At 42.9% G+C, this 12432-nt stretch overlaps 1 protein-coding gene across 9 annotated transcripts in view; it reads right to left on the minus strand.

The window, feature by feature from the left end:
• The window catches only part of STARD13 (StAR related lipid transfer domain containing 13), a 298693-nt gene that overhangs the window by 27997 nt on the left and 258264 nt on the right, over positions 1-12432 (minus strand). For all 9 annotated transcript variants that reach the window (XM_061993647.1, XM_061993616.1, XM_061993630.1 and 6 more), the window contains 2 exons: positions 8680-8751; positions 6294-6375 (listed from right to left, as the gene is read on the minus strand). In XM_061993647.1, coding sequence (XP_061849631.1) covers positions 6294-6375; positions 8680-8751 — 154 coding nt within the window. The remainder of the gene's footprint in view (positions 1-6293; positions 6376-8679; positions 8752-12432) is intronic.

The following is a 12432-nucleotide window of genomic DNA, read 5'->3' on the forward strand; positions in this document are numbered from 1 at the left end:
GCTGTTATCTTCAGTCTTCTGCCCACAAATCCTCCTCTGGGATGACATCTATTATTGTAAACCTCATTTTTTGCCCAAACATGGAATTTCTCAACCCAAAGTTGCGTTTTCTTGGGGCCCTGGGGCTGAACAATGTTCAGTGCTTCTTTTGAGTGCAACATGTTTAAATTTGCATATTGATATAAATTCCAAATAAACAGAAGCACAGGCATGTTTTCAAAGGACTCCAGCCCCTCTATCCTCAGAGACAGCTTCCTCTGAGAAGTGAAACAGAGACTCAGATCGAAGTCCCTGCACCTCTGCATTAGCTGGCCTGTGCTGAAGCAGTAAGTTTGTGGCTGCATTTCCACACTGGTATGTGACTCTGTGCCACGTGAGGGTTTGTAGCTGCATATCTGAATCAAGCTGCTGCTGTGTTCTTTACACGGTGAGTGGCCAGACCAGGGATAGGGAAGTGCTCCCTGCTTCCTTCACCTAAACATGTCCTGCAAGGCTGACCGTGAGACAGGCTTCAGCTAAATTCATGCCCAGAGGCTTGGAAATCTTGAGAAACCACTTTCTGCTTTCCAGCTGCTCGGCTACTCTGAAAAGCAAGCCATTGACTCCACCTCCCTCACCTCAAGAGAGCTGGCACTGAAGAAACTCTCCTGAGAAAGAGTGCTGTCTCACAACAGCCCCTGGCAGATGATCTCTGCAACTGCTTCCTCAACAGTTTATAAAAACCTTCTATACTTACTGCCTGTTTGTAGTTGTTAAGGAGAAGAGGTAGAAGAAAACATTTTCAATTATAGGGACCAGTGCTTCTTTCATTTACCATGGTTCTGCTTGCCTTCTAAAAAGCCAGGCACTCCAGGAGAGGGCAGATGAGGAAGCAACAGGCCTTGACATACCCTTTGCCCTGTTTGCACCCAGGTATCTCTGTACATGTCCAGTCAACAGCAGAAAGTGTCATGGCACTTCTATTAAGAAGGGCTGCTTGTCCAGGATAGAAAGGTGCAAAAAGCATGTGATCAACCAACAATACTGTCCAAAGCTATCATTTTCCTGCTAACAGCATCAGAGAATGAGATTGTTTCAGCAGGGACTGAGAGGTCATCTCTTTAAAAATGAATATCATTACTTAAACTGGAGGCTTGCAAAGCCACACCATTGTCCTGGCTGCTTGCTAACTTGGCTTTGCTATGAAAGAACTTGCTCCATCATAAACAAACTTATTTTTTACTGGGTGCCGGAGGCTCAACCTCAGGTTTTAAATTCACCCTTCTACGAAACATTGGCATGCTTTCTGGGGCTCTTCCAGGCCTGTGGAAGGATTTGCCAGTGAAATTAGAGAACTAATGATCACATTTGTGAGCTTGCCTGGTGCTAACAGCTCCAATCAAAGCCAGTCTGTTTCAACTTCTTTTGACTTGCTGATGTGCCAGTGGTGGCAGAAAGCTTTTCTCATCTGCTTGAAGTTGTTAAACGACTGACAGCCAAGTCTTCAGCAAATCTTTCAAAAACCAAAGAGTAAGTGTCTCTGGCTACAAAAGGCTGTCACCAATGTCCCAGTTGAATGTGAGAGAAGCACTACACTTTCACACCATTGCTTAAAAACACAGGAAAAGACTGTTTGTAATGTTAACATAACATAAAATCTGTCCTTGAGAAAAAGCAGAAAAATACACATTAAATAAACAAAAGAGAGGTGGCTATATAAAACCCAAATCATTGAGGATGCATTTGAATGCCTGTCTGGAAGGGTCTGTAGTGTTCAAGGAAAGCCTGCAAAACATTTACTAGAGCAAGTGCTTCACTGACGTTAATTTTATTTCTTCTCCAGGCCATCACAGGTAAACGCTACCTCTGTGATTGGTGTAAGGCTCTTCGGTAAAACATCACCTCTATGTTGAAAAGTGTGTCTTGAAACAACACAAACATCAGTGGAGTGATTCAGGTGCCCAAGCAGGGGTCTCTGATGCTATTCTAGATCCCTTAGAGTATCAAGCCTAGCATTCAGCTGCTGCGGATCCTCTTGGTCCAGCCGGCCCATGGAGGACTCTGACATATCTTCAGAGATCTATGACGGCAATTGACACAGGTATTTACGGCTCCAAATCCCAGCCCCAGAGCTATGATTATTAATCCTTATGATGGAAGTTCTTCTGAAGCAATAAATCTCCGACTTTCACATCCTGCAGAGCACAGAGCAGTGTTTACAAAGAAATACAAGCTTGTAGCAATGATGGACCTGTCGTCCTGCTTGAAGAGCCATCTAGATAATGGGAAGACAACTCTGAAGTGACCTGGAGCCTCATGTGTTTCCCTGGATCTGTTTCACAGCTGTTTCCAAGCAGCTGGTAGGGAATGCAGCCAGTGGCACTGGGTAGTCGTGCAAGAGGAGGCACCAAGGGGAGGGTGAGTGTGACTTGCACAGTGTCTCCCACCTCGGCAGATCTGCAAGTGTCCTCTCTTACAGAGTGTGACCAGGGAAAATGCTATATGGTTCTGTAAACTCCTCTCTGAGGAAAACACATTATTCTTTATCATTACTCCTAGTCAAGCTTTAGGTGCCTCTAGCTGGCTTCTTCTCTGCTGCTGTGGAATTTGGGAAGAGGACACCCATCTTCTCATGCTTGGCTCTGCTGAGGTCTGAGCACTGACTAAGAGTCATCCAAGTACCGTCAGAGCTGGTGTGTGATTATCACACTGGCATGTCCCTGCTCCACCAGTTTTGTGCGTGAAGGGAATATATCTCTTTCCGGGCCTAATGCTTTTTATCACAGCTGCAACTGATTGAGTTACTTTACAGCCTACATACTCACATGAGGTGAGTCAACTCTCCTTGAGGTCAATGAGAGTCATTCTACTGATTTCAGAGCAGGGCTTGCCATACTGCACGGGGAGAGCTGGGATTATTTCCTAACAGCACCTTGAGCAATGTAACTCAGCAGATGGTACTGACTATACAATCACAATTTCAAACCTCTAATGGTAGGATGTCCCATGTACAGAGACCTTTGGATTATTTATAATCAATCAAAGAGACAAGAGCTATGAAAAAATAAAGGCTGCAGACTGCTTGGCACAGTTCAGATTTTAAGAGCTCAGCTTAGGAGCCTATGTATCAGACTGTTACTAACTTGTTCTTTATATTCCCAGTCATTGTGTTTATGTGAACACAAAAAGTACAACATGGCTTGGCTTTTCCTTCTCATACTCTTATCACAGCGGCCACAAAAGTTCCCAGAGCAGAGTTGGTTGCTTCTATTTTGGAAATGACACAGAGATCCAGCTATAAAATTTTCATGCCCAATTATTATTTTGGCAGGCTGACAGTGCTCGCCTGCAGATTGCATGGCAATTTTCTATTGTGTTACTCAATGCAATCTAAGTGGAATCTCTTGATGGATATGCCTCTAATCCAAAGGCCTCAAATTTGGTCTTTACTCTGCCAAATTTTCAAATGATACTGTAAACAGCAGGAGCGTTAGAATATCTCTAAAAGGTCACTGAAATCTTTTACAACAGGGACTCTTAGGCTTTCTGACTGGAATACTACCAGCTGCCTTACAAAAAAGAAAAGGTTCCTCTGCATTTGTCGCTTGTGCTGTCTGGTATGCTGCAATGTTATGAGAAAACTGATCATAAAATCAGATGGAGAGTCTGATTTCAACCCACAAGAGCAGAGAAATCCAGTGTTTATCCTAGAACCGTTACTGCTCAGAGCTAAAACTCTGCTCAAACTGATTATCCACTCTGGCATTCCAGCTTTAAAACCATCCTTGAAATAAAAACAAGAAACTCATTTTGTTCAGTACTACAAGCTGAACGCACTATCAGTCAGTGTGAAGGCTTGGCAGTGCATAGCTTTGAGGGTAGTTCTGGGTGTTTGAAGAATGGAACTTGGGCTCCTGATCTGGGAAATTGATGTATACAGAAATATTATCAGCTTTCTTTTTTTTTTAGCTTTCTTTTTCATGCAAGTGCATCATAGCCTGCAGCTCTCATGTGACATACCGATATGCACTTTTTACGAATGTAACTAAAGAGCAAAGCAAGCATAGAAAACTGGCCACAGCCGTCAGCCAAGCTCTGAGGATTTCCAGTGCACTGGAAAACTTGGAAGAAGTTAGTTTGATAGCTAACACAGTAACGAAACCAGTACTGGGGACAATGGCTGACACTAATTACTGTTTCTGATGAACCTGAATCTTGACATTCTGCACAGTTGCTTTTTATGATTCACTCTCATCTAAATGTTTGGAGCTGTTGAGTTACAGCAAATTAAATGGCTGCAATCTGAAAACATAACCTTGTATCAATACTTGTATTTCTACCTGGCTGGTATATGAGATCTAAAGAATTAGATCCAAACTGTTAAAAAATTCCCAACAAAAACTGAAGTCAACAGGTGTTGTCTTCTGAATAAAACCATTACAGAAAAAAGTTACTAGACAGTAATTCTAAAATAGGTTGGAAAGATCTGTGTCTATGCTTATGTACTACAGGTTTCAGCAATATCACTTGATTAGGCTAATACAAAGCGTGCATCTATCCAGCTGCTAGTCTATTTTCCAAAACCTCATCTTTTAATAAAAGAGAAAAAAACAAGTCCATCTCTAGCTGTTCAGCTCACAAAGAAATCCTCGTAAATACATCAATGTAGTGTAATTGTAGGTGTACCTGTGAGTCTACACAGAGGCTGGAGGAGGAAGAGATGAGCTATCCCCATTTAGCTGTGTAGGTATTGGATGTCTGGTGACTGTGACTGAAGTACTACCAATTAGTTCAGAGAAGAAAGACTGGGGAGAGTGACAGAGCTATGCAATGACTGTGCTTCCATGTTTGCTCTCACAAGAAAGGGATGGGGACAGACATCATACTTGCACTTCTTCAGCTTTGTGGGAAAGGGCAGGAGGGAAGAGATCTCAACCTCTTACCACTACTACTTGCCAATTCCCAAACTATGGCAAAGTATGTCTTCTACCATGCCAGACTGAAGCAGGGGAATGCCTCTTTGTGTGGGAAGAAGGTTTCTTAGTCATAGGCATAGCAATTCCTCCCACGAAGCTGTACAGAACAGCAGTGGATTAAGTTTGCAGTCAGTCTGCTCCCTGACATCCTTGAAAGCAATCACTGAAGCATCCAAGTCTTTCCTACTGATTTGTCTTCAGACACAAAGACTGCTACATAGAGAAAGAGAATACTCTGCTTTCCATAAGAGAATACTCTGCTTTCCATAACCACAACAGACAAAATAAGAAGCAACAGGCCTCACTTGCAGTAAGAGAATTTTGGGAAAACATTCTGACAGCTATACCCAGCAATTACATGGATCCTCCTGGAATAAGGGCATTGCCCAGGATGGAGAGATAAATTCTCTTCCAGTCCTGTTTTCTGTGATTCTCAGAGATGCTCTCTGCAGTCCTCCACAGAGTTATTAGTCCCTACAATACACAGTACATTCTGCAGTAGAGCAGCATACAGTCTCTAGTAACTTTAGCCACAGCTGCAGAACGGGAAATAGAATTTTGTCCAGTTATCTTGATGTTGGTGTTATGAAAGTTTCTGTAACATGCAACAAAGCGTGCTTGGTTAGGGCCCAGATGTGCCTTTGTCTTCACTGAAGATGAGAGGAGCAGAACCCATCTTGAGTGAGTGCAGGAGATAGAGGAAGGGAACAATGCCTCTGCAATGAGGTTTTGCAAAACTACCACAGAATTGCTGCCTCTTGAGTCCTGGGGGATGGTACTTGAGCAACGCAATCCGGTATATTTATCACAGGCAGAGCATGAAAAGCTAGATAAACAGCAAACACAAGCCCTCTGGGAGGGGCAAAACCAGTGATTAGTTGTAGCAGATGTAGTACTTGGGGTTCTGGTGCCACTCCTGTTACTGATGCCAAAAGGAGAGAACCAAGGGAATCACAGCAGCATGAAAACCACGTCTGTTGTCAGACAAAGTACATGCTGAATTCTGTGCAATGAAGTTTCATCTCTTCTGCTGTGCTTGGATGTAAGAGTTATCCATATACAACTCAAACGTGATTTTTACTTATTCAGGGTTTGCTTGTCCTACTGCTAGCTCTTTCGTAATAGGCAGGTGTTTGAAATCCATTGGATTTGGGTCTTCTCAAATCATGTGATGTTTTCTATGAGTGTGGTGGGAGTCCTACTCCCAGGATTTTCCATAAAATAAATGAATTCAGAATGGCAGCATTACATATGGCAAACTTCTGCTGCTATGCTAACAATAACAAATCAGCTTACATTTTTAAATTATCAGAAAAGAAACTTAGAAGTGTTATTTACCTGCAAAGAGGTTCTACAAGGTCCTTGTCAAGAAAATCATGATCTTTCTTTACTGCAGCAATGTCAATGGGAAACTGGGAGTCTACAAAAGAAGACACAATATTAAGATGACTGCTTGCTATTCAAATGAAAATATATTGTCTATATCTAAACTTCTTTGCATGTGTGTGCTCACTGAAATCTAGTGTGACTGATTTCACTCAGCTCTGGTTCACCTTCCAGCTGTTAACTGTGACCCTTTCAGTCGTTTGATTTTTTTTTTTCCTGTCAAAGGAATAATTAAACATCCCGTGCACCAAAGAGAGAGCATGATTATTTCATTTTGCCTTTAATAAGGTACTTATTAATTGTTCGCTGTTCTTTCTAGCACCTAGCATACATGAATGAGACCAAGGAATTGCCAATGTACTGCCTTTATCCTCGTGAGCATCAAGGTTTAGCCTGGAGAAGACTGAGGGGGAATTTTACCAACACAAATAAATACCTAAAGGATGGCTGTTGAGAGGATGGGGTGAGTCTTTTTTCTGTGGTGTCAGGGTAAGGGGTAATGGGCACAAACCGAACACAGGAAGTTCCACTTGAACATGAAGAGAAACTTCATTCCTGTGAGCATGAGGGAACCCTGGCACAGGCTGCCCAGGGAGGGTGTGGAGTCTCCTTCTCTGGGGGTTTCCAAAACCCGCCTGGACACGTTCCTGTGTGACCTGATCGAGGGGAACCTGCTTTAGCAGGAGTTGGACTGGATGATCTCTAGAGGTCCCTTCCAATCCCTACCATTCTGTGATTCTGTGAAGATTTCCATTCTCATCACAGTGAATTAATGAATTATTTGCTAGACAGAATTTTCCCATGAAACAGAAACGTTCTGCAATTTTTGCTTTTCATACAGGTCCCAATAGCAATCATTTCAGACAAAGAGTTAGCAATGGAGACAAAAGACATTGAGATGAATTGTAACCCCCAGTATTAGCCAAAAATCCAGACCCGTGTGCTGGAAGCTGACACTTCACATGTTACATGGCTGCAAGACAAGAGTGAGCTCTGTGACAGTGGGACAGGTTCCAGTGCTGTGGCTGTTCTCCAGAGCACTCTATCATGCTTAGGTACCACAGCAGGATGCTGGCATACAGGAACTGCAGCCAGCATTTTCAGACACTAGTGCTTAATACTGACATAATAGATGTCTGTATAAAGGACCTTGTTTTTGGAGATGCAAACTCTCCAGAGTGCATATTGACTGTACAGGAGCTGTGGAAGCCTGGCAAAGGTTGCTTTTTGGGACAATATCCCTTTGAGCTTGGCAGGCAGTGGGCTTTCCTTTCTCAAAGGCAATTGATATCTGAGATACTCTGATTACAAGGCAGATACAAAAGTACTACTGGGCACCCAGGGGCTGTGGGAGACACACATCTATGGAAGCTTTGGCCTGATGGTTATTCTTAGATCCTTGCTGGACTTAGAGCCTGCCCGGCTCCTGAGGAGCCAACTTAGCACACAGATATGGTGCTCCTAGTCCATAGGCACCTGAACCTCGTGTGATCTCATCTGGCCATCAGAAGCTATGAAGGTGTCCTCAGCAGAATTCTCCCCACCGCCCTCAGCCCCATGTGAGGGGATGGATGGCATCCAAGCCAGTTCTCCACAGAGCTGGCTCTCACCCACGAGGTTTCTTGGCCATGGCTCCATGCATGGAGCTGTGCTGTCTCCAGACCCAAGCTGACCCTGGAAGGTGTCCAGTGGCACTTGGCGTAGTCATACTCTGGCTAATCAGCCCAAGCAGGCCTGAGCTGGCTCTGTGTCTCTGGCAGAGGGAATGCGCAGTTTAGGAAAAATGAGGATCAGCTGCAGTTTCCCTCTCAGCATTGAGCTAGGGAGAGCGGTAAAAACCTAGCCCCAGTCTCCAAACTCTTCTGAATGCAGCAGCCATGCAACCACTTGTCCTGCTCTCAAGAGACATTCGTGCTTTCCTGGGCATGTGCTTTGCAGCTAGGAAAGAGTTTTCAGTCTTATTTTCAGTAAGATTGAAAATTCCAGCAACTTCCAGTGCTTTTAATCTCATTTTAGACATAGTTCAGGATTTTTAATTTTTTTTTTTTTTTAAAGACAGCTATGTATTTGGATTTTTTGTACTTGTTTTTGTTAACCTTTGAGATTTACACAAACTATGTCCCTGTCTTCTTTTTTTTTTTTTTTAATTCCCATGGCTATGAAGGCAAGAATCTTACTTTTCTTTAGGCACTGGTATGACTCCAGCAGCTGAGGCTTTGTGAAGCAGCCAGCCATGGCCATAACTCAGTCAAATGTAGGAGCAGGTTGACAGCAAGCTCTCCTGGCAAGGGCCCAGTGCACTTTCAGTACTACACAAAGAAGAGAAAAACCTACTTACTCTCATAGAACTGAGCGTATTGGGGAAATCCAGCTGCACGTAACCAGTCACACGCTTCCTTTGCTTCAATTTCTGTGCAGAAAGAGAGAAGAGAAAAGCTCACACTTAGTGTTTTGCATTAGAAGTTCTTTTTAGTTACAAGGAAATCACAAAGAGATTAGGTAGTAACTGTTTGTTGCTTAAAAGTACTGTCATCACTCATAATTCTTTCTTTATAGCATCAGAAAATGAGAGTCCCTTGAAGAAATCCAACTGCCTCCACAGGACCCTGGGGTTTGCATAAACATCTCCATGCAGCAGGAGAAGCTGCTCAGCCAGGTTTGTGGTCCTGTGTCCTGTTCTCCCCCAATGGCAAGTTGTTGGGGAGAGGTGAAGATGAAGCAGAGTGGAAATGGGGTGACAGAGAACACATACTGTGCTTTCTCATGCTCTGACACTTGTGGAGAAAAATCCCACTGAAAGCCACTGAAAGCTCTGACAGGTAAACTCCAGTGCAGATCTACTGTTACTGAAGGGACACCTGCACAGGTAGAATATGCCTTCCTCCCTTTAGTAAATTGATCTCCATTATGTAGACTCCTGCCACGGTGAATAGAGAGACAATTAGTTCCAAAGAGTGATTCACTTCACCTTAAAAGTAGTGTCTAAAATAGGTGGCATAAATCAGCTGACAATGCTTTTCTCTTGTGGCTGCTAACAGAGGGAGGATTAACAGCTACAGATACGTCTGTGCAGCTAGATAAAATAGATACAGGCAGTAGCTTCAAGCACTAGACCCCAGACTGCTCACTCTTTGATTTTAATCTACTTTCAGGCCCATTTTGGACTGTTTCAGTTATCTATCAAGACAAATGTTTTCTTAAGAATGCTATTACTAAGCAGCAAGGAATCAGTCTGTAACATCTTTTCCTTGCCTCTCCACTATTTAGAAGCATAGTCACAGCTGATGCTGGACTAGGTTTCCCCTTTCAAACAGCTTTCACTGGGTAAGATGTATTGTACCCCTATGGAAGAGATGGGGAAAGTAGCTGGACAAGAGAATACTCCTTACTTTGGAGGCAATAGTAGAGATAGGTGAGTATAAGTGAATGGAAGAAAACCATGTCCAAGGGAAGGTCTACATAAAACCTAAAGCTTTTTGAACCACAAAGGCAGATCCACCCTGTGCAATTATTGAAACAGCAGAAAATAAATGTCAGCTACACAAAACCAGGGGATCATTTCTGAAGCATCTCCCGTGAAACAGACTTTGTGCTCCACTCCAGCAGTCACACACACGGTTATGCATCCAAGCTCTGGGATGACCGATGCATCTTGACAGTGGGGATACCTCAACTTGACAGGGGAGGTATCTCCACGGGCTCATTTTACGGCAAGCAGAGTTAGGTCTGGCTCTGCCCAGCACTCACACTGCCTGCATGTGCAGCTGCTCCCACGGCAACTGGAGGAACAACTGAAAATAGAGGCTTACTCAGATATATGCGGGTTTCTGGGGAAACCCGGGCAACATCTCCTTGCTGCCCAGATCTTGATCAGGATCTACCACTTGAACAGTTTTCATTTCCAAGATCAAAGTCAAAATACATATCTGAATCTCTTACATTTGCAAAACACTAAAGAATGGAGTGTGCAGGTGTTGAAGAAAGTAGACATTTTTATGGTGCCTATTATTCAACATGAATGAGCCAGTCAAGGGTTTTGGCACACTTGTGGTTGTAAAATCTAGGCAGCTATAGCTAAATATAAAACAAGCAATGGAACTGGAAAAAGAAAATCAGGCTCAGTTGCTCTTCTGCACTTTCTGTCTTGCATGTAAAAAAAATTCCAATTGTAAATCCACTTTCTAATAAAATGCATTTCTATAGATAGGAGATGCTGATGTGAATTTTTCCCCATGTTAGTTCCATTTAAATCACTCATTATATCCCTAATGACTTTACCTACTGAAGCTCACCATAAAACCTGCTTCAAATATACTGTGCAGTAAATGTCCCACACACCTTCCTGCTCCTCTAAATACCAAATCACACCAGTAAATTTTGTTGCAGAAATCAAAATTCAGAATATAAGGTCTACGTATCAAAAGACCAAGTTTCCAAAGACTATTAGACAGCCAGTAACAGCTCTGCGATGGCTGCAATCATTAGTGATGCTGGAAAGGATTTACCACCAGGTCTTCATTTGCTTTGACATTAGTTCATGTCAAGGCCAAAAAAAAAGGAGTTTGAAAGTACATTCAGTTCTTAACACTGCACAAAAGAATGAGCAGCTTACATAAAATGTGGCTCTCACTACTGCACATCTGTGTGCTGAAAGCACATCTCTATTATGTTCTAGTGAGACTGAGTATTTTTATTAAATACTTGGAAAAAAGACAAGCCTTTATACTTTTGCTTAATTCAGTCTCGTGAAACACAGATGAATTGATCGCATTTCAAAATGTATCTTACAACTCAGAACAGCTGTACGTACATTGTAGCTTCATCTGGCCTGGAAGCACAACTAACAGAGGCTGTGTGTGATGGAGAATGCTACCATTTAATGCTTTATATGCTTATCATATTTCAATGTCTTTGGCAGTTGGCTATTCAGAGGAGCTTGCTCAGGAATCTTCCCGCATCCCAAGTGAGATCTAAAAAATCTCAGATTGCAATGGGTGAATAATTGCAGGGAATAACCATGGAAGTAAATCTCACCTTTTTTTACTTTTATTTTCCTTTTTTTCCCCCTCTTTTTTGTTTTTCTCTATGAGGCTGTTTGTATCACACTGCAAACAGTCCAAAATGATTGACTGATGCACTAGTTTTGTCTGGGATCATTTTTTCACAGTAGTTGGTATGGGACTAAGTATTGAACGACAATACAGAGATGTTTTTGTTACTGCTGAGCAGTGCTTAAACATCAGTGAAGACTTCTTTGAGAAGGGGTGAATACAGCACCTAAAAGACCTCAATAAAGTGTTGTAGAAATACTTTCAGCAGTGTTGTTTCAGTTCTATTCCCGCGTCCAGGCTAATGCAAGGGTCTAAAACCAACCTGCAGCAGCTGCACTGTCTTGGTGCAACCTTGAAGGACCTGGAATGTGTGTTCACAGGTGGCTCCAAGGAAGCTTTTCAACAGCACAGAGAAGAGCTATCACACTAAAAGTGATTTTAGAGAGAATAGTTTTTGTGCTCAAGGCCAGCAGGAGCCACATCTCCTTCCAGAAGCATGAGTCACTAGGGACCCAAAATCAGCATCTCCCTTGATGTCACCAAAAGGCTGCTTATCTCAGTGCACCTGACGGTGTGTTTGTTCTTATGCCCTACTGCCATGCTCTGCTGATGGGAAAAAAAACAACAACAGGGATAGTTTATCCACTTTACCTGCTTTCCACTTTTACCTAATTTCCCTGCTTTCCACCTGCTTGGTCAGCAGTTAATGACAATCATTAATCATTAACAATTCAGCCACAAATATTGACAAGCATCACCATGTCTCACAGTACATGAATTCTCATGGGGTTTTTTCCAGTTTTATTTCTCTTCTCCATTTCACTTTTCTACCAGTAGCTAGTAATAACTGAGATATACACATGCAAAAGCCCTCCAGCCACGTTTCTGGAGAGACTGAGATGATGATCTCCTCATGGCCACCATATCCTCATTGTCTACCAGCAGGAGGTACATCCAAAGTCCCCTGCCCACAGATGTTGATGCTGACCTTCCTCACCTCTCACTCGAGCCTCCCTCAGAAGTTGCCCCTGCTTCACCAA

This window comes from Colius striatus, chromosome 1, assembly GCF_028858725.1.
Source record: "Colius striatus isolate bColStr4 chromosome 1, bColStr4.1.hap1, whole genome shotgun sequence".
In the NCBI taxonomy this organism is placed as follows: domain Eukaryota; kingdom Metazoa; phylum Chordata; class Aves; order Coliiformes; family Coliidae; genus Colius; species Colius striatus.